General features: G+C 36.6%; 1 protein-coding gene across 4 annotated transcripts in view; it reads right to left on the bottom strand.

Moving 5' to 3' along the window:
- Nucleotides 1-1,812: 1,812 nt before the first annotated feature.
- The window catches only part of KRABD5 (KRAB domain containing 5), a 44,140-nt gene continuing 21,749 nt past the window's right edge, over nt 1,813-24,203 (bottom strand). For all 4 annotated transcript variants that reach the window (XM_017862757.1, XM_017862756.1, XM_017862754.1 and 1 more), the window contains 2 exons: nt 5,039-5,173; nt 1,813-4,489 (listed from right to left, as the gene is read on the bottom strand). In XM_017862757.1, the coding sequence (XP_017718246.1) occupies nt 3,225-4,489; nt 5,039-5,173 (1,400 nt within the window). In that variant the 3' untranslated portion in view covers nt 1,813-3,224. The remainder of the gene's footprint in view (nt 4,490-5,038; nt 5,174-24,203) is intronic.

A 24,203-nucleotide genomic window follows, 5' to 3' on the forward strand; every position in this document is an offset into this window, starting at 1 on the left:
TAGTCTTAGAGCATTCAACCAAAATACTGTTTTTCCAAGTGACTTAGATGCAGACATTTTATCTCCATCCTCTTCAGTAGGGTTATGTTTATAGGTAGATGACAGATAATTTGTTTGTTTATAGACAGAGTCTCACTCTGTTACCCAGGCTGGAGTGCAGTGGCACAAACTTGACTCACCGTAACCTTCATCTCCTCATTTCAAGTGATTCTCCTGCCTTAGCCTCCTGAGTAGCTGGGATTACAGGTGTGTGCCACCACACCCAGCTAATTTTTGTATTTTCAGTAGAGACAAGGTATCACCATGTTGGCCAGGCTGGTCTCAAACTCCTGACCTCAAATGATCCTCCTGCCTCAGTCCCCCAAAATGCTTGGATTACAGGTGTGAGCCACTGCACCCAGCCAGATGACAGATAATTTGTAATACAATGAGACTCATCTGTCACTGTCTGCATTATATCTGAATTTCCCCAACATCCTGGTTAATTTTTTAAAATTGCATTGAGTAAAATTACTCTTTGTGGTGTACACTTCATTGGGTTTTGACAACTGTGTAGTCACATACCTATTTCCACGGTACCACACTAAACTGTTTCCAAACTTTTTCTTGTTGCCCCTTTGTAATCAATGCCTGTCCTCCTCCCATTCTTTGGCAACCACTAATCATTTTCCATCCCTCTAATCTTTCATGTAAAGTGATAAAATAGAATCACGTAATATACAGCCTGGTTGATCTGACAGCCTTAATTTAGAGCAAAATATTTAAGATTCATACATGTAGTAGTGGAGATCAATAGTTTTTTCCTTTTTGTTAACAACACACTTCTTTTGTATAGACATATCACAGTTTATTATCGACTCACCTACTGAGGAACATAAGATTTATTTCTAGCTTTTTGCAAATATGAATATAGTGGCAACAAATATCCACAAACAGGTTTTAATCACTAGTTTTCAGTTTTGTATAATAAATGGTTGGTTAGGGGTGGGACATCTAGTTCAAATAATAAGACTAACTTTATTAAAAATGGTCAAACTATTTTCCAAAGTTACTATGTCATTTTGCATTCCTAACTTGAGTAGCTCCAAATCCTAACCAGCACTTGGTACTCACATTAAATTTTTTTTTTACCATTCTCATAGGTGTGTGATATCTCACTGTGGCTTGGTTTCATTTTTTAAAGAATTCTGCTGAATACAGAATCTCGTGTTGATAATAGGTTTTCCTATCTGAAATTTAAAAATGTAATTCCATTGTCATTTGCAATGATTACTTTTCATGACATATTATACTGCACTTATATTATTTATTCCATTTATGTAATTTGTTACTTTGTCTTGGCTGTTTTCAAGATTTTTTATTTATCTTTGGCACTACTTCAACTAATTGGTCAGAATTTTGTATTGTAACTAAATAGATCACTGTAGAGTTACGTACTCAGATTAATTTCTAAGCACCATTAAATCTTTTTTTTTTTTTTTTTTTTTTGAGATGGAGCCTCACTCTGTCACTCAGGCTGGAAGTGCAGTGGTGTGATCTTGGCTTACTGCAACTTCTGCCTCCCACATTCAAGTGATTCTCCTGCCTCAGTCACACAAGTAGCTGGGATTACAGACATGGGACATGACGCCCAGCTAATATTTGTATTTTTAGTGGAGACAGGGTTTCACCATGTTGGCTAGGCTTGTCTTGAACTCCCAACCTCAGGTGATCCACCTGCCTTAGCCTCCCAAAATGCTGGGATTACCAGCGTGAGTCACCACACCCGGACAGCACCATTAAATTTTATAAAAACATTCTTAAAATCCATGAGAACTTATAAGCAATATTTTACAAGCTTTGAAATAAGAAAATCATATAATTCTTCTTACATGAATCATAGGCAAGAAAAAAGGATTTGTATGGGATACAGTCTGAACCCAGAAGACATTAGATTTATAAGAGAAAAATTCAGTGTGCAATGAGAAACTAATTTAGCTTTGAGAATTTGTGAGGTTTCTAGTTTGGTAATAAATCAATAGTTCTCAAATTTCCTGTTGTGATCCATCATTTTCTTTTCCATTTGAAGACAGGTACACACACATGCATTTCTGCCTGTATAGTTCTCTTACACCTTTTCTTTCGATCTTAATACATCTGTATATTCCATTCAATGCAAGTGAAAGCAAAGAAAATCTCTAAGTGTTCAATTGGACTGAAAAGGGTATGTGCAAAGAAAATATTGAATAAAATTTTATAAACAATGATTCAGGATTTTAAAAGTATGACTTTTAAGTATATCCCCATATAATCTTTATTATAACTGTCATAGTACACCAGTAGCTACAAAAAGCAGGAAAGAATACAAAATAGTAACCATGAGAATATTATCAATATTATTAGAAGTTTAAGTCCTCTGGAAAATTGATATAAAGCATATTTACAATCTTTCAGGTATGAGTTTTCACTTTCCTCTGATATCTGTGAAGATGTTTTTATTTTAACACATCAAATAATATTCAAGATTACTACTTCATTGTACTATAAAGGTTTGCCAGTATTTTAAATAACAGACCAGTGTTTTTCTACTTAAGGAACAATTGATGTAATAAATAAATTCAGAATATTCCTCTTTTACTTTAGTATAGAATAATAATGCCCTAAATATGTACTATATGCTTACACACATTACTGTTTTATGATTCAAACACAAAGAGCCTCTTTAAGATTTTCTTCATGTATTTTACATTTGCCATTAAACTTCCATGAAAATAAATTGGTATTAATGATATTCATCTACTATAGAACAACCTCTCATAGCTCTGATGTAGAAAAAATAGAATATATGTTTTATGTAAACACTAAGCATTAAGGTATAAAAACTAACTTGAGAATTGAATTATAATTTGCTTTATACAAATTTCAAATGTTTTCAATACAAATAATGTGCTCACTGAATAATTACTTGTCCAAATATCAATGTTTTTGCTCATTTGAAACACATAACAAAATAAATAACTGCTTTGGCTTTAGAGTAATCCTCCATAACAAATACTCTTATTTAATTTTAAAGTCTGGGGATGTGTGCTTTGGTCCTTTTTTGTGTAAGTCCTGACACATTCAGATTTGAGTTCTGATTAAATACTTCCTCCCATTTATTCAATCTGTAAGTTGTTTCCCTATAAACTCTATGGTGATTTTTAAGTTCTAAATTTTGGATAAAACTCTTTTCACATTTACTACAACTATAGAAATTCTCTAGTATGAATTCTCTTATGTCGAGTAAGGGTTGAGCATCGATTAAACAATTTGCCACATTCTTTACATTTGTAGGGTTTCTCTCCAGTATGAATCATCTGATGTCGTCTAAGATTTGAAGACCGGTTAAAGGAGATACCACAATCCTTACATATATATGGTTTCATTCCAGAATGAGTTATCTGATGCACAGAAAGACATGAGGAATGAGAGAAAGATTTGCTACATGCTTTACATTTGTAAAGTTTCACTCCAGTGTGAATTCTCTGATGTTTAGTAAGGGATGAACTACAGTTAAAGGCTTTGCCACATTCTTTACATATGTAGGGTTTCTCTCCAGTATGAATTCTTTGATGTTGAGTTAGGCGTGAACTACAATTAAAGGCTTTGCCACATTGTTTGCATTTATAGGGTTTTTCTCCAGTATGAATTCTCTGGTGGACAGTAAGACTTGAGGAACGAGAGAAAGATTTACTACATGATTTACATTTGTAAAGTTTTTCTCCGGTATGAATTCTCTGATGTTTAGTTAGGTATGACCTACAGTTAAAGGCTTTGCTGCATTCCTTACATTTGTAGGGTTTCTCTCCAGTATGGATTCTCTCGTGCTGAGTAAGGGCTGAAGACACTTTAAATGATTTACCACATTCTTTACATTTGTAAGGTTTCTCTCCAGTATGAATTCTCCGATGCACAAGAAGATTTGAAGAATGAGTAAAACATTTGCTACAAGCTTTACATTTGTAAAGTTTTTCTCCAGTGTGAATTCTCTGATGTCGAGTAAAATATGAACTAGAATTGAAGGCTTTGCCACATTCTTTACATTTGTATGGTTTCTCTCCAGTATGAATTATTTGATGCTGAGTAAGGTGTGAACGATGGTTAAAGGCTTTGTCACATTCTTTACATTTGTAAGGTTTCTCTTCATTATGGATTATCTCATGTATTCTTAGACTTGACAATTTACTAAGGATTTTCTCACCATTATTACATCTGTGTGACTTTTCTCCAATATGGATTCTCTGAGGCTGAGTATGTTTTGATGACTGGATAAAAGTTTCCACACACTTATTACATTTGGCAGACTTTTCTTGAATAAAGATACTCTGATGGACATGGTTGGTACATTCATGAAAGGCTTTCTCACATTTTTTACATTTGTAATGGTTCTGTAGAAAATGAGTTTTCTGATGTCTTCTGGGGCTTATGCCTTGGCTTAATGTTGTATCAGATTTATTGTACTGATTTTTCTCTGCAATACAAATATACTGGTAATTATTTAAGGTAGAGTCCTGCTTAAAGGCTGTCAAAGTTTTATTACATGTGTGATGTTTTCCCAAATTATCTATTCCCTGACATTGATTAAGCAATGATGAATGAAGACCTGTCTATATTGATCACAGGCAGAACGAGGTGTTATTTGTTGGTGAAACAAACTTTTAACAAAGGACCCATCAAATTGATCATATTTAGAAATCACCTCCTCATTTTTAAATCTCTCCTTTTCAGAAATATTTGACCCAACATTTACTCCAATTCTACATTTTAATTGGTTTAAATGATTATTTGAAACATGGACTGAGTCACTATTTGGATTATCCAAATTTCCTTTTAAAGAAAAGGTATGTTTCAAAAATTGATGTCGGCATTTACTTACAGAAACACATGGTTTAGAAAAGCAACTGACACAGATTGAGTTTTTTCATGTTTTGACCTCCTGTAACAGTGATGTTTTTGTTATAGGTAGTTGTCTTACATTTTGTATGTCCATCATAATATCTGTTGTGACCTTCACACTTACCCTCACTTTCCCACTCTTTCCTTAAGTTTAAATTCTGAGGGCCATAGCTCCCATATCCATCCAATATCACTTTTTGGAATGATTCTTCTACGAGCTTCTTTCTTAAGAGGCCTTGAGTATCATGAGAAAAGATATCTGAAAGATACCAAAAGTTTTAAAAATTCCAATTACTAAATTCAGGTGAAAATACTTTATAAATCTAATACACAAATTATACCACATAGAGAACACCATGATAGTTGAATCAAAAACTTGAGGCCCCTTTGTTTTCTCAATTGATATATGCACTTAAATGTAACAGGGTGACTAAAGTCAGTTGAGTTTGCATCACCTAGGTGAACACAAAGCCAAGAATGGTCGCATTTAGAAGGAAGAAACTTTGTTGTATTTGTGCACCACAGCACAGTGCAGTTACACAAAAACTCTTCGCATTCTGTTTCACTCTCAGGAAAGAAAAATAAAAGGAGTAAAACATATGTCCAAAGTTCTGCATTATTCTGGGGTGATCTAAAGACTGGCCATTGCTTCCTTTAATATGTGGTGCAGGAGAAAATGGTGACATAGTTGAAATAACAGGTCAACTGAGAACAAAGATGAATGCTTGTTACAACAACAGAGAGATAGTAGTGCCTATGACACTTACCAAAGGGGGAGATTAAAGGCTCCTAAGAGAAAAAGAAAAAAACAAACCTTTTTAATAGGAAAATACACACAGTAGTCTGGAGAAGAAACATCCTGACAACAGTATGAAGAATCTCCCAGAATGACTAGAGTGCCTGATGGGTATCAGTTTTCACCTATACAAATTCATTCCATAATAGACAAAATAGGTAGCTGTTTCTTACTTGATCAAAATATCAACAAAATCACAAAACATCAAAGTAACCAAAACACATGGCTCAATAAAAGGACCAAAATGAAAGTGAATCTAAAGAAGTAGAAATCTATTAACTAACATATTAACATACAAGTGAAGCTACAGAAGTAGAAATCTATTAACTAATTTTAAAATAATTTAAAATATCTATCTTCGTCCTATAGACAAGGTCTTGCACTGTCACCAGGCCACAGTGCAATCATAGCTCACTGAAACCTCGAATTCCTGGCCTAAAGCAGTCACCCTACCTCACTTTTCCAACTGGCTATGACTACAGGAACACACCATCACATCTGAATAATTTTTTAAATTCTTTGTACAAACAGGGTCTTGCTAGGTCATTCAGGCTGGTCAAAAATTCCTGGCCTCAAGAAATCCCATAGCCTCAGACTCTCAAAGTGCTGGGATGAATCCAGCAACTGAACCTGGCATTCTGTTTTCTTTAAGAAATGAGAATATTAACCCAACAACCATACAAAAGGACAAGGATGTATTACATAATGATAAAGGGTTCAACTCAACAAGAATACTTACACATGCTAAACACCTAAAGCACCAAACTTTGGAGCACTGAGATTCATAAAACAAGTGATTCTAGTCCTGAGAAAAGAATTAGCCACATAATAACAGTGAGGTATTTCAACATCCCATGGACATCATTAGATCACTGAGGCAGAAAATTAACAAAGAAACTTTGGACATCAATTCCAAACGATCAACTGGACCTAATAGGCATCTACAGAATAGGCCAATTGGACCTAATAGACATCTACAGAATATTCCACCCAACAACCACAGAACACACACATCCTTCATATGCACACAGGACATACTTGAAGATTGACCCTATGTGCTCAGCCAGAAAGCAAGTCTCAATAAATTAAGAAGAAAAAAAATCATACCAACCATACTCTTGGACTAAAATAGAATAAAAACAGAAAACAACAACAAGAAGATCTCTCAAAACCACAGAAATGCATAAAAATTAAACAATTGGCTCCTCAAGACCTTTTGAGTAAACAATGAAATCAAGGCAGAAATTAAAAAGTTATTTGAAGTTAGTGAAAACAGAGAAAACACATACCAAAATCTCTGGGACACAATTAAAGCCGCAATAAAAGAAGCTTATAACACGAAATGCCTACTTCAAGAAGTCAGATCTCAAATTAATGATATATCACTTGTAAAGAAACTAGAAAAAGAAAAATAAGCTGAGCACAAATGCAGAAGAATAGAAATAACTAAAATCAGATAACTGAATTAATTGAGACCACAAATTCCATACAAAGCATCAGCAAAACCAAAAGTTGGTTCTTTGAAAGGGTAAACAAGATTGATAGACCACTAGCTAGGTTAACAAAGAAAAACATTAGATCCAGATAAGCACAATCAGAAACAACAAAGGGGACATTACAATCAACCCCACAGGTATACAAAAGATTCTCAGAGATTTATGAAGACTTCTATGCACATAAAGTGGAACATCTAGAGGAAATGGATAAATTCCTAGAAACATAAAATTTCCAAAGATCGAATATGGAAGAAACTGAAACCCTAAACAAACTAGTATCAAGTTCTGATACTGAATCAGTAATAAAAAATTTACCAACCAAAAAACCCCTGGACCAGATGGATTCACAGCTAAATTATACCAGAAGTACAAGGAAGAGCTAGTATCAATTCTACTGAAACTATTCCAAAAAATAAGGAGGGACTCCTCCCCTCTCATTCTATGAGGCCAACATCACTCTGTTACCAAAATCTGGTAAAGACACAATGAACAAAGAAAACTACAGTACAATATCTCTAATGAACACAGACAGAAAAATCTTCAACAAAATAGTAGCAAGCCAAATCCAGCAGCACACTCAAAGTTAATTTACCTCAGTTAACTAGGCTTTTTTCCTAGAATGCAAGGTTAGTCTAACATATGGAAATTTAAAAACGTGATTCACCACAAAGAATTAAAATTCAAAAGCTAGGCACAGTGGCTCACACCTGTAATCCCAGCACTCTGGAAGGCCAAGGCCAGTGGATCACCTGAGGCCAGGAGTTCGAGACCAGCTTGGCCAACATGGTGAAACCTGTCTCTACTAAAAATACAAAAATTAGCTGGGTGTGGTGGCACATTCCTGTAGACACAGGTACTCTGGTGACTGAGGCATGAGAATCATTTGAACCCAGGAGGCGGAGGTTGCAGTGAGCTCTCCAGCCTGGGGGATAGAGTGGGACTCTGTCTCCAAAAAAAAAAATCACCATTTCAATATACATGAGGTAAGCTTTTGATAAAACTTAACATCCCTTAATGATTTTAAAAAAAACAAACCCTCAACAAACTAAGCATTAAAGAAACATACCTCAAAATAATGAGAACCATCTATGAGAAACGCACAGCCAACATACCAACTAGACAAAAGCTGGAAGCATTCCCCTTAAAAACAAGAATGAGAGAAGAACGCCCACTCTCACCACTTCTATTCAACATAGTAATGGAAGTACTAGCCTGAAAAATCAGTCAAGAGAATGAAATAAAAGGCATCCAAAGAGGAAATGAAGAAAGTAATATCATCTCTGCTGATAAGATTCTACACCTGGAAAGACTGTGCCAAAAGGCTCCTAAAACTGATAAGGAACAGTTAAGTTTCAAGATACAAAATCAAAGTACAAAATTAGTAGCATCTCTATACACCAATAACATGCAAGCTGAGAGCCAAATCAAGAACATAATTCCATTTACAATCACCACACACACAAAGAAAAAACCAAATACCTGGGAATAGATCTAACCAACGAGGTTGAGGATCTCTACAAGGGGAACTATAAAACACTGTTGAAAAAATTATAGACAACACAATTGGAAAAACATTCCATGCTCAAAGAAGAATCAACATCTTTAAAATGGCCATACTGCCCAAAGCAATCTAGAGATTCCATACTATTCCTATCAAACTACCAATGTCACTTTTCACAGAATTAGAAAAAAACTATTCTAAAATTCATATGGAACTAAGTAAGAGTCCAAATAGCCAAAGCAATCCTAAACAAAAGAAAAAACCAAAGGCTTCATATTATCCAACTTCAAACTATACTATAAGCCTACAGTCAACAAAACAGCAAGGTACTAGCACAAAAATACACACACGGGGTGGGGTCAATATGGCTGACTAGAAGCAGTAGCATTCAGAGGCTCCCACTGAAAAGAATCATAGTAAGTGTGTGAATCCTGCACCAGCAACCAAGGTATCCAGGTTCTCCCATCAGAACTGACTAGGAGGCTGGCATGATCCACAGAGAAAATAATAACAGTGTGGTGCAGCAGCCCACCTGAGAGCCACATAGGGGAGGAGAGCCCTGTCCTGCCAGCCAAAGGAGTCAGTGAGTGAGTGTGCTACCCAACCAGAAAAATCATGCTTTTTCCAGGGAACTGTACAACCCACGGATCGGAAGATCCCACTCATGAACTCATGCCACTGGGGCTTAGCATCCCAACCCTGCGGCTGCACAGATTCTCAACAGTCTCTCAGCTGGAACCTGCTTAAGCCTACAGAGCACCTGCAGGGAGGGGCGACAAGCACCACAGCTGCATCTGCCTGCTGTCTAAGCCATTGGAGCTCCTTGGCAGAGGGGCAGCAGCCAGCACTGGGACTCACAACTGCATAACACGCTAAGCTCCCAGGGTGAGGGAAGGGCAACATTCACCTCTATAGCTCCAGGTTGTGCTTTTCGCCTCCTGGAGTCAAGGAGGCTGCATGGCTTGGTCCCAAGATGTGTCTCCGACAGCCCAACGCACTGGCTGGGGCAGACTGCAGCCAGAGTGCCTCTTCAGGCCTGACCCTGTCCCATCCTTCCTCACTGGGCAGGGCTTCTCTGCAGGAACTCCAATAACTCCAGCCAGAGGCTCAGGGAAAGAACCCAGATCTCACTGGGCCTGAGCCCCTAGTGGGAGGGGTGACGGCAGTCTCTGCAGATCAACAGACTTAGTCTTTCCTCCTGGTAGTTCTGAGGAATCCAGGCAGCCCAGACAAGTGGGTTTTTCCCCAGCGAAGCACACCCCCTCCACCAAGGGACAAAGTGCTTCGTTAAACAGGTCCTATTCCATGTGCCACCCAACTAGGTGAGACCCTCCAATAGGGGTTGTCAGACACCCTATACAACAGCAATCCTACTGGCATCAGGTTGGTGCCCCCTGAGTTCAGAGATCCCAGAATGAGCAAGCACCCATCTTTGCTGTTCTCCAGCCTCCCTGAGTGACATCTCCAGGCACAGGAGTGAACCAGATGAACAGGGCCAAAGTGAACCCCCAGAAAACCGCAGTAGTCCTATAGAAGTGGGACCTGACCATTGAAAGAAAAACCAACAGAAAGCAATACAACAGCATCAACAACAACAAAAGCCCCACAAAACCCCATCCAAGGGTCAGCAGCCTTAAAGATCAAAACTAGACAAACTCACAGAGAGGAGAATCAACAAAAAAATGCTGAAAATCCAAAAAGCCAGAGTGTCTCTTCTCCAAATGATTGCAACATCTCTCCATCAAGGGCATAGAACTGGACAGAGGATGAGACAGAAGACTTGACAGAAGTAGACCTCACAAGATGGGTAATAAAAAACTACACTGTGCTAAAGGAGCATGTTCTAACCCAATGCAAAGAAGCTAAAAATCTTGATAAAAGGTTAGAGGAGCTGCTAACTAAACAGTTTAGAGAGGAACATAAATGACCTGATGGAGCTGAGAAACACAGCATGAGAACTTCATGAAGCACACACAAGTATCAATAGCCAAACCAACCAGGCAGAAGAAAGGACATCAGCATTTGAAGACCACCTTGCTGAAATAAGGCATGTAGACAAGACTAGAGAAAAAAATAATAAAAAGGAATGAACGAAGGCTCCAAGAAATACGTGACTTCACAAAAAGACTGAACCTATGATTGATTGGAGTACCTGAAAAAGATGAGGAGAATGGAAACAAGCTGGAAAATATACTTCAGGATATTATCCAGGTAAACTTCCCTAACCTAGAATGCAGGCCAACATGCAAATTCAGGAAATACAGAGACCACTACTAAGATACTCCATGAGAACATCAACCCCAAGACACATACTCATCAGATTCTCCAAGGTCGAAATGAAGGAAACAATGTTAAGGGCAGCCAGAAAGAAAGGCCAGGTCACCTAAAAAGGGAAGTCTATCAGACTAACAGTAGGCCTCTCAGCAGAAACTCTATAAGCCAGAAGAGATTGGGGACCAATATTCAACATCCTTAAAGAAAAGAATTTTCAACCCAGATTTCATATCCGGCCAAACTAAGCTTCATAAACGAAGGAGAAATAAAATCCTTTCCAGACAAGCAAATGCTGAGGCATTCCGTTACCACCATGCCTGCCTTGCAAGAGCTACTGAAAGAAGTACTAAACATGGAAAGGAAAAACTGGTAGAAGCCACTGGAAAAACACAAAAGCATAAAGACTAATGACACTATGAAGAAACTGCATCAACTAGTGTGCAAAACAGCCAAATAGCATCATGATGATGGGATCAAATTCACACATAATGATACTAACCTTAAATATATATGGGCTAAACATCTCAATTAAAAGACACAGACTTACAAATTGGATAAAGAGTCAAGACCAATTGGTATGCTGTCAGGACACACATCTCATGTGCAAAGACACATATAGGCTCAAAATAAAGGGATAAAGGAAAATTTACCAAGCAAATAGAAAGAAAAAAAAAAGCAGGGGTTACAATTCTAGTCTCTGATAAAATAGACTTTAAACCAACAAATATCAAAAAAGGCAAAGAAGAGCATTACATAATGGTAAAGGGAACAACTCAACAAGAAGAGTTAACTATTCTAAATATATATGCACCCAGTACAGGAGCACCCATATTCATAAAACAAGCTCTTAGAGACTTACAAAGAGATGCAGACTCCCACACAATAATAGTGGGAGACTTTAACACTCCACTGTCAATATTAGACAGATCAACGAGACAGAAAATTAGCAAGGATATTCAAGACTTAAACTCAGTCCTGGATCAAGTGGACCTAATAGACATTTACAGAACTCTCCACTCCAGATCAACAGAATATACATTATTCTCGGTACCAGATGACACTTATTCTAAAATTGACCACATAATTGGAAGTATAACACTCTTCAGCAAATACAAGATAACTTAAATCATAACAAACAGTCTCACAGACCACATTGCAACCAAATTAGAACTCACGATTAAGAAACTCACTCAAAACCACAAAATTACACGAAAATTGAAGAACCTGCTCCTGCATGACTCCTGGGAAAATAATGAAATTAAGGCAGAAATCAAGAAGTTATTTGATACCAATGAGAACAAAGAGACAATGTACCAGAATCTCTAGGATGCAAGTAAAGCAGTGTTAAGAGGGAAATTTATAGCACTAAATGCTCACAACAGAAAGCTAAAAAAATCTCAAATAAACACCCTAATATTACAATTAAAAGAGCTAGAGAGGCAAGAGCAAACTAATCCAAAAGTTAGCAGAAGACAAGAAATAATCAAGATCGGAGCAGACTTGAAGGAGATAGAGACATGAAAAACCCTCCAAAAAATAAATGAACCCAGGAGCTAGTTTTTTGAAAAAGTTAACAAAATAGATTGACTGCTAGCTAGATTAACAAATTAGAAAAGAGAAAAGAATTAAATAGACACAATAAAAAATGACAAAGGGGATATCACCACTGACCTCACAGAAATAAAAATTACCACCAGAGAATACCATAAATACCTCTACATGAGTAAACTAGAAAACCCAGAAGAAATGGATAAATTCCTGGACACATACACTCTCCAAGACTAAACCAGGAAGAAGTCAAATCCCTGAATAGACCAATAACAAGTTCTGAAATTGAAGTAATAATAGCCTACCAACCAAAAATTGCCCAGGACCAGATGGATTCACAGCCGAATTCTAACAGAAGTACAATGAGGAGCTGGTACCATTCCTTCTGAAACTATTCCAAACAATTGAAAAGGAGGGACTCCTCAATAACTCAGTTTATGAAGCCAGCATCATCCTGGTACCAAAACTGGGAAGAGAGACAACAAAAAAAGAAAACTTCAGGCTAATATCCCTGATGAACACTCATGTGAAAACCCTCAATAAAATACTAGCAAACTGAATCCAGCAGCACATCAAAAAACTTATCCATCATGATCAAGTTGGCTTCTTCCCTGGGATGGAAGGTTGGTTCAACATAAGCAAATCAATAAACGTAATCCATCACATAAACAGAACCAAAGACAAAAACCACATGATTATCTCAATAGATACAGAAAAGGCCTTTGATAAAATTTAACATTCCTTCATGTTAAAAACTCTCAATAAACTAGGTATTGATGGAACATATCTGAAAATAGTAAGAGCTATTTATGACAAACCCATAGCCAATATCATATTGAATGAGCAAAAGCTGGAAGTATTCCCTTTGAATATCAATACAAGACAAGGATGCCATTTCTCACCACTCCTATTCAACATAGTATTCAAAGTTCTCGCCAGGGCAATCAGGAAAGAGAAAGAAATAAAGCATATTCAAATAGGAAGAGAGGAAGTCAATTTGTCTCTGTTTGCAGATGACATAATTTTATATTTAGAAAACTCAGTCATCTCAGCCAAAAAATTCCTTAAACTGATAAGCAACTTCAGAAAAGTCTCAGGATACAAAATCAATTTGCAAAAATCCAAGCACTCCTTTACAACAACAATAGACAAGCAGAGAGTCAAATCATGAATAAACTCCCATTCACAACTGCTACAAAGAGAATAAAATATCTAGGAATACAGCTAACAAGGGATGTGAAGGAACTCTTCAAGAAGAACTACAAACCACTGCTCAAGAAAATAAGAGAGGACACAAGCAAATGGAAAAATATTCCATCCTCATGGATAGGAAGAATCAACATTGTGAAAATGGTCATACTGCCCAAAGTAATTTACAGATTAAATACTATTCCCATCAAACTACCATTGACATTCTTCACAGAATTAGAAAAAAAACTACTTTAAATTTCATATGGAATCAAAGAAGACCCCATACAGCCAAGACAATCCTAAGTAAAAAGAACAAAGTTGGAGGCATCACGCTACCTGACTTCAAATTATACTAAAAGGCCATAGTAACCAAAACAGCATGGTACTGGTACCAAAACAGATATATAGGCCAATGAAACAGAACAGAGACCTCAGAAATAACACCACACGTCTACAACCATCTGATTTTCAACAAACCTGACAAAAACAAGCAATGGGGAAAGGATTCCCTATTTAATAAATGGTGCTGGGAAAACTGACTAGCCATATGCAGAAAACAGAAACTGAACCCTTTTCTTACACCTTATACAAAAACTAACTCAAGATGCACTAAAGACTTAAATGTAAAACCCAAAACCATAAAAACCCTAGAAGAAGATCTTGTCAATACTACTGAGGTCATAGACATGGGCAAAGACTTCATGACTAAAACACCAAAAGCAATGGCAACAAAAACAAAATTGACAAATGGGATCTAATTAAACTAAAAGGCTGGTTACCTACAGAATGGGAGAAAATGTTTACAATCCATCCACCTGACAAAGGTCTAATATCCAGAATTTACAAGAGACTTAAACAAATTTACAAGAAAAAAAAAAACCCCCATTAAAAAGTGGGCAAAGAATATGAGCAGACACTTCTTTAAAAAAGACATTTATGCAGCCAACAAACATGTGAAAAACATCTCAACATCACTGATCATCTGATAAATGCAAATCAAAACCATAATGAGACACCACCTCATGCCAGTCAGAATGACAATCATTAAAAAGTCAAGAAACAACAGATGCTGGCCAGGCTGTGGAGAAATGGAAACGCTTTTACACTGTTGGTTGGAATGTAAATTAGTTCAACCACTGTGGAAGACAGTGTGGTGATTCTTCAGGGATCAAGAATCAGAAATACTATTTGACCCAGCAATCCCATTACTGGGTATATACCCAAAGGAATACAAATCATTCTACTATAAAGACACATGCACATGTATGTTTGTTGCAGCACTATCTATAATAGCAAAGACATGGAACCAACCCAAATACCCATCAATGATAGAATGAATAAAGAAAATGTGGTACATAAACACCATGGAATACTATGTAGCCATAAAAAGGAATGAGATCATGTCCTTTGCAGGGACATGGATGAAGCTGGAAGCCATCATCCTCAGCAAACTAACACAGGGACAGAAAACCAAAACACTGCATGCTCTCGCTTGTAAGTGGGAGCTGAACAATGAGAACATATGGACACAGGGAGGAGAGCAACACACACCAGGGCCTGGTGGGGGTTGGGGGTTGAGGGGAGACAACATAGAGGATGGGTCAATAGGTGCAGCAAACCACCGTGGCACACATATACCTATGTAACAAACCTGCATGTTGTGCAAATGTATCCCCCATCTTTTTTTTTTGAGGAAATAAAGAAAAACAAATTTTTTTTAAAAAAGGACACATAGACCAATGGAAGAGAACAGAGTACCCAGAAATAAATAGAGGCACACACTTACAATCATCTGATGTTCCACAAAGTCAACAAAAACAAGCAATAGTGAAAGGACTCCCTATTTAATAAATGGTTCTGGGATGACTGACTAACCACATGCAGACAAATGAACATAGACTGCTACATTTCACCATATATAAAAATTAACTCAAGATGATTAAAGATTTAAATTCAGAACCTAAAAAAACTAAAAATACTAGAAGAAAATCTAGCAAATACCATTCTAGACATTGACTTTGGCAAAGAATTTATGGCTAAGTCTTCAAAAGCAATTGTAACAAAAACAAAAATTGACAAATGGGACCTAATTAAAGAGTTTCTGCGCAGCAAAATAAACTGTGAACAGAATTGACAACCTACAGAATGGGAGAAGACATTCACAAACTATGTACCTGACAAAGGCCTAATTCCAGAATCCATATGAAATTTAAATTAACAAGAAAAAAACCCATTAAAAAGTGGGTAAAGGGCAAGAGCAGACACTTCTCAAAAGAAGACATACAAGCAGCCAACAAGCATATGAAACAATGTTATACATCACTACCCATCAGAAAAATGCAAATCAAAACCACACTGAGATACCATCTACACCACTCAGAATAGTGATTATTGAAAAGTCAAAAAACAGATGCTGGCAAGTGCCAGCAGTAAAGATAATACTTATACACTGCTGATGGGAATGTAAGTAAATTAGCTCAGTCACTGTGAAAAACAGTTTGGAGATTTCTGAAAGAACTCAGAACTACCATTTGACCCAACAATTCTATTACTCAGTACACACCCAATGGAAAATGAATTGTTCTACCAAAAAGTCAATGCACTCCTATGTTCATCGCAGCACTATTCACAATAGTAAAAATGTGAACTCAGCCTAGGTGTCCATCAATGATGGACTGGTTAAAGAAAATGTGGTACGTATACACTGTGGAATACTATGCAGTCATAAAAAAACAAAAACTCATGTCCTTTGCAGCAACATGAATGTAGCTATTATCCTAAGTAAATTAACATAAGAATAGAAAACCAAAGACCATGTTCTTATAAGTGGGAACTAATCATTGGGTACGTATGAACATAAAGATGGGGAAAAGACACAATGGGGACTCATAGGGGGCAGTAAAGGGAGGAAGCAAGGGCTGGAAAACTATCTATTGGACACTATGCTCATTATCTGGGTGATGGGATCATCCAGACATCAAACCAGTGTCTTGCAATATACCCATGTAATGAACCAACACATCTACCTTGAATCTAAAATAAAAGTCAAAAATAAAAAAATTAAAAAAAAAAGAAACAGAAAAAAATGGGGTCTTACTCTGTCCCTCAGACTGGAGTACACTGGTACAATCATAGCTCAATGTAGCCAAGCCTCAAATTCCTAGGGTAAAGCAATTCTCCTGACACAGCCTCCTGAGTCACTGAGACTACAGACACATGCCACAACAACTAATTTTAAAACAAAAAAAAAACCTTAAACACAGGGTCTTGCAATACTGCCCAGGCTGGCTTCAAGCGATCCTCCTGCCTTAGCCTCCAAAGTAGCTGGGATTAAATGCACATGCCACTGTGCCTAGCAAAATATCTATTTTAAAGATGCTCAACGAGGTAAGAAGAACATAGACAAACAAAAGAAGACAAAAATGCATGAAGAAAATGAGCTTATGAACAAAGATTAGAACTGTAAAAACACAAAGTATGGAGCTGAAAAATAACTAAATTTAAGGATTCACTAGAGGGTTCAACCACAGACTTGATCTAACAGAAAAATAACCCAACAAGCTTGATAATAGGTCATTTGAAAGTATATGGTCAGGACAGCAAAAAGAAAAAAACAGAGTGTCTAAGAGACTAATGGGATACTATCAAGTAGACCAATGCTGAGATCAGCTCGGTCGTGGGGACCCTAACCCAGCAGCACTAGAGGAATTAAAGACATACACACACAGAAATATAGCATGTGGAGGGGGAAATCAGGGGTCTCACAGCCTTCAGAGCTGAGAGCCCCGAACAGAGATTTACCCACATATTTACTGACAGCAAGCCAGTGATAAGCGTTGTTTCTATAGATTATAGACTAACTAAAAGTATTCCTTACAGGAAACAAACGGATGGGCTGAAATAAAGGGATGGTCTATGGCTAGTTATCTGCAGCAGGAGCATGTCCTTAAGGCACAGATCACTCATGCTATTGTTTGTGGTTTAAGACCGCCTTTAAAGCAGTTTTCTGCCCTGGGTGGGCCAGGTGTTCCTTGCCCCGATTCCGGAAACCCACAACCTTCAGCGTGGGCATCATGCCCATCACAAACATGTCACAGTGCTGCAGAGATTTTGTTTACGGTCAGTTTTGGAGCCAGTTTATGGCCAGATTTGGGGGCCTGTTCCCAATAGGCCAGTTTACTCATAACGAGAATTCTAAAACGCAAAGAGAGAGAAAAGAGTAGAAACTTTCTTTGAAGAAATGATGGCTGAGAATTTTCCAAATTTGAGGGAGAAAATGCCCTAAAATTTAATGAAACTCTACCAACTGTAACTAGTAGCAACACAAAGAGACCCACAACAAGACACATTATAATCAGAGATTCAAAAGTTACAAACAAAGAGAATTTAGAAGACAAAAACAAAAAAAACAAAACCTGTGACTTGGCATATGCAAGGCCCATTCCTAGGATGACCAGCAAATATCTCAGCAAACAATCTCACAGGTCAGAAAGTTGAAGAATGATATAGTCAAAGTGCTGAAAAATGACAACTACCAATCAAGAAAATGTTCTCTGCCAAAACTATCCTTTAAAAATTTTGAAATAAGGAATATTCAAAATCAACAAAAGCTGAATGAATTCATATCCACTAGATCTGTTCTAAAAGAACTGATAAGTAGAGGCAGTTCTTCACATGGAAAAATAAAACGACGGTGAGTAGTAACACAAAATTATATAAAAATACAAACTGTTCTGATAACAGTAATTATATACACAAATAAAATATTCTGTATTATAATGATGGTGCATAGAATACTTTTAATTCTGCTATCGATTTTAAAAGTCAAACACTTTAAAATAACCATAAATCTGTTCTAATGGATTCATAATATAAAGTGATATAATTTGTGATATCAATAAAATACAATGGAGAGTTCATAAAGAGGCAGGATTTTTATATACAATTAAGGTTAGCACCTTGAGGTAAACTGTTAAAACTTTTAGATGTTTTACATAATATCTATGGTAACCATAAAGCAAATACCTGTAATAGATACACAGAGAGATGTGGGAAAGGAATTAAAACATGTCATTACAAAAATCAACAGAACACTAAGGGAGACAGCAAGAGAGGAAGACAGGACCAAAATAGATAAAAGACCTAAAACAAAAAATTGAACAAAATGCAATGGTGCGTCATACCTTTCAGTAATTACTTTATATATAAATGAATAAATTCAGAAGACATAATTTGGCAGAATAAATTCAAGAAACAAGATCTAACTCCATGCTTTCTAGGGAAGACCAACTTCAGATCTAAGAACACACAGAAGCTGAACATGAAAGAATGGAAAAAAATAGTGTGCAAAGTAAAATACTGTCATATTAGTTAAAATACATGTTACATCAAAACATATTACAAGAGACAAGAAAGAGCGTTATGTAATTATAAAAGGGTTCATTGTCCAGGAAGCTATAATAAATATTAACATATATGCACCTAACATCACACCTCTCAAATATATACAGCAACTAGCAAACTTTTACAGAATTGAAGCAATAAATAGCCAGCAGTACAATAGTACTAGGAGACTTTCATACTCCACTTTCAGTAATGGAAAGAATAAAAGAGATGAAAGATCAGTAAGGAAACAGAGGACTTGAACAACACTACAGACCATTAGACCTAACAGTCATATACAGAACTAACCATTCAACAGCAGAATACACAATATCCGTGACCATACATGGCACATTATCACTGATAGACAACTTGTTAAGCTGCAAAAAAAGTCTTACCAAATTTAAGCAGATGACAGTAACACAAAGCATCACTTCTTACAACAGAATAAAACTAGAAGAACAGAAAGAAAAACGGCATGTCCAAGAATATGTGGAAATTAAACTCTCAAACATACTCTTGTTCAAGATTTTGAAGACAACACTGTTAAGATGTCAATACTACCTAAAGTGATCTACTGATTCAATGTACTCTCCATCAAAATATTAATGGAACTTTTTGCACAAGTATTAAAATAATCTGAAATGTCTATGGAATCTCAAGAGACCATAGATGGATAAACAATCTTCCACAGATGGATAAACAATCTTGGGAAAGAAAAACAAAGAGGCATCATACTTTCGGATTTCAAAATATACTACAAAGCTATTGTACTCAAAACAGTGTGCTATTGACATAAAGATAAATAAAAGACGAAACAGATTGAAGAGTCCAGAAATAAATGCTCGTGTATATGGTAAACTTATATTCAACAAGGGTTCCAAGAATTCATAATGAGAAAAGGGACAGTCTCTTCAGCAAATAGGATTGGGAACACTGGAAATCCACAGGGGAAAAAATAAAGTTGGACCTTACCTTGCACATTTACAAACATGAACTCAAAATGGACTGACTTATTTTTCACAGCTACTGTAACTCGCATTTTCTATTTTCTTTTTCAGATGGTTTTCTATCAGCATACAGAGATGCCACTGATATTTCTATGTTGATTTTGTATCCTGCGATTTTACAGAACTTGTTTATTAGTTCTAACAGCTGTTTGGTGTCATGTTTATGTTTTTATTATATACAAGGTCATATTGTCTGTAAACAAGGACGATTTCATTTTTCCATTCCAATTTGGATGCCTTTTATTTCTTTCTCTTGACTAATTACTCTGGCTAGGACTTCAAGTACTATCTTGAATAGGAGTGGTGAAAATGGGTATCCTTATCATGTTACAGATCTCAGAGAAAAAGCTTTCATCTTTTCCCTGTTTGGTATATTAACACTGGTTTGTCATATTTACTGTGTTGAGATACATACCTTCTATACATAATTTGCTTAGAGTTTTCACTATAAAGAAAGTTAAAGTTTGTCAAATACTTTTTTGTGCATACAAATAACTACAAAAAATTAAATACCCAGCAATAAACTTAAATAAAAAAGTGAAAGATCTCTATACTGAAAATCATAAAACATGGATGAAAAAATGAAATACACGTGAATAGATGAAAATATACTGTTTATATATTGGAAGAATATTATTAAAATGGGCCGGGCACAGTGGCTCACGCCTTAATCCCAGCACTTTGGGAAGCTGAGACGGGTGGATCACCTGAGGTCAGAAGTTCAAGACCAGCCTGGCCAACATGGTGAAACCCCGTCTCTACCAAAAAAAAAATACAAAAGTTAGCTGGGTGTGGTGGTGGGCGCCTGTAATCCCAGCTACTTGGGAGGCTGAGGCAGGAGAATTATTTGAATCCAGGAGGCAGAGATTGCAGTGAGCCGAAATCGCGCCATTGCACTCCAACCTGGGTGACAAGAGCAAGACTTGATCTTAAAAAAAAAAAAAGAATATTATTAAAAGGGGCATGCTACCCAAAGTGACCTATAGATTTAATGCAATTTCTATCAGAATACCAATGACTTTCTTCAAAAAAATAGAAAAAAAAAAAAAAAAAAAAAAAAACTAAATGTACATGGAACCACAAAATACCCTGAATAGCCAAAGCAATGCTGAGCAAAAGGAACAAGGCTCAAGGCATCACACTACCTGACTTCAAAATTTACTACAAAGCTACAGTACCCCAAACAGCATTATACTGGCATGAAAACAAACACGTAGACCAATATGCCCAATGAGTCTGTAGATAAATTCATGCACCTAAAGCTGACTGATTTTCAACACAGATGTCAAGAACACACTTTGGGGAAAAGACAATCTCTTTAATAAATGGTACAGGAAATATTGAGTATCCATATGCAGAAGAGTAAGACTAGACCCCTAACTCTCATCACATACAAAACCAACTCAAAATGGATTATAGACTTAAATGTAATGCCCTAAACTATGAAACTATTAGATGAAAGCAGGGCAAATACTCTACAACATTGGACTCGGAAAGACTTCAAAGCCAAGGCAACCTAAGCAAAAACAGGCAAATGAGATTACATCAACCTAAAAGACTTTTGCATATGAAATGACATAACATAGTGAAGAGACAACGTAGACAATGGGAGAAAATATTCACAAATGATACATAATGAGAAGAGGCTAATATCAAGTATATAAGAAATCTGAAATCTGAAAATAAAACAAACATACAATTCAATTTAAAAACGTGCCACAGACCTTCATAGACATTAGTGAAAAGAAGACATACAAATGCCCAAAAGGTACATAAAAAGATGTTCAGCATCACTAATCATCAAGGGAATGCAAATATAAACCACAATGAGATACCACCACACTCTAGTTAAAATGACTATAACCAAAAAGACAAAAAATATAACTCAAACAAGTATTGGAAAGGATGTGAAGAAAAAGGAACACATATATACTGTTGATGGGATTGTAAAGTAGTATGGCCACTATAGAAGAGTATGGAGGTTCCTGAAAAATTAAAAATACAGCTGTCATATGATTTAGCAATTCTACTATTGGGTAATATATCCAAAAGAAAGGAAATCAATGTGTCAAAAACACAGCTGCTTTCCCATGTTTACTGCAGCACTCTTTCTAATAGCCAAGATATGAAATCAATCCAAATGTACAGGAAGAGAAAAATGGATAAAGAAAATGCGGTGTAAAAGCACAATGAAATATTATTCAGCCATTAAAAGAAGAATAAAATCCTGTCCTTTGCAATAACATGGATGAACCATGAGATATTATGTTAAGTGAACAGGCCATATACAGAAAGATAAACCCTTCATGGTCTTACTCAAATGAGTAACAAGAAAAAGAAAAGAAAAGAAAAGAAAAAAAAGAAAAGAAAAGAAAAGAAAAGAAAAGAAAAGAAAGAGAGAGAGAGGAAGGAAGGAAGGAAGGAAGGAAGGAAGGAGGGAAGGAGAGAGAGAAAGAGAGAGAGAGAGAAAGAAAGAAACAAAGAAAAAGAGAGAAAGAGAGAAGGAGAGAAGGCGAGAAAGAGAGAAAGAGAAAGACAGGAAGAGAGAAAGAGAAGAGAAGAGAAAGGGTGGAGGGGCAGGGCACAGTGGCTCACACCTGTAATCCCAGCACTTTGGGAGGCCAAGTGGGGGGCGGATCATTTTAGTTCAAGAGTTCAAGACCAGCCTGGTCAATATAGTGAAACCCCATCTCTACTAAAAATACAAAAACTTAGCTGGGCATAGTGGCACGTGCCTGTAATCCCAGCTACTCAGGAGGCTGAGGCAGGAGAATAGCTTGAACCCAGGAGGCAGAGGTTGCAGTCAGCTGAGATCACGCCACTGCACTCCATCCTGGGTGACAGAGCTAGACTCTGTCTAAAAGGAAAAAAAGTTGATATAAGCAGAGAGTATAACAGTGGTTACCAGAGACTGAAGGGGGAGGAATAGAAAGAGGTTAACAGGTATAAAGTTACAATTACATAGGAGAAATAAGTTCTGGTGTTCTATTACACAGTATGATAACAATAGTTAATAGAAGGGTATTGCATATTACAAAATAGCTAGAAAAGGCCAGTCACAGTGTTACATGTCTACAACCTGCACTTTGGAAGGCTGAAGCAGGAGGACCACTTAAGGTCAGGAGTTCAAGGCCAGCCTGGACAATGTAATGAGACCCTATCTCTGCAAAAATTCTTAAAAATTAGCCAGGCATGTTGGCACATGCCTGTAGTCCTAGCTACTTGGGGAGCTGAGGCAGGAGGATCACTTGAACCCAAGAGTTTGAAGTTATGGTGAACTACAACTGTGCCACTGCACTTCAGTCTGGGTGACAGAGTGAGATCCTGTCTCTACAAACATTAAAATTAAAAAAAAAATATATATATATAGCTAGAAGAGAAACTTTTGAATGTTCTCACCACAAAGAATTACCAAATACATGAGGTTATGCACTAAACACCCTGATACGATCATTATATAACACACACACATATATATATAAAATTGTACCCCATAAATATGTACAATTAACATTGTATCAATTGAAAAAGTGAACCAAAACTTAAACATAAAACCTATAAATATAAAACTCCTAGAAGAATACAAAAGGGGAAGGCTTGGTCATGAAAACTGGTCTTGGCAATGATTTTTTGGATATAATATCAAAGGGTGAGGCAACAAAAAGCAAGAACATACACATGGGACTATGCCCGTTTATCCAAAATATTCCAAACATATTCACAACAGAACATGGAATAGATGTTTGCACACCCATGTACCCTGCAACATTACTCCCAAAAGACAATACCTGGAAGCAATCAAAATGTCCCTTATTGGATGAGCCGATTAAACAAATGTGGCACACGTACACAACAGAACATTACTGAGCCTTAAAAATCAGAGACATTTTGACAAGTATTATAATACAGAAAAACTCTGAGGACATTAAGTTAGGTGAAATAAGATAGTCAAAAAGAAAGAGACGCTGTTTGATTACACTTACATAAAGTATCTACAGTAGCCAAACTCATAGAAACATTAAGCAGAATGGTGCTCTTCAGGAGCTGCAGAGAAGTGTGGAAATGACAATTTGTTGTTTAATGGGTATTCA

The sequence above is a fragment of the Rhinopithecus bieti genome, unplaced genomic scaffold, assembly GCF_001698545.2.
Source record: "Rhinopithecus bieti isolate Rb0 unplaced genomic scaffold, ASM169854v2 scaffold_66233, whole genome shotgun sequence".
Lineage (NCBI taxonomy): Eukaryota > Metazoa > Chordata > Mammalia > Primates > Cercopithecidae > Rhinopithecus > Rhinopithecus bieti.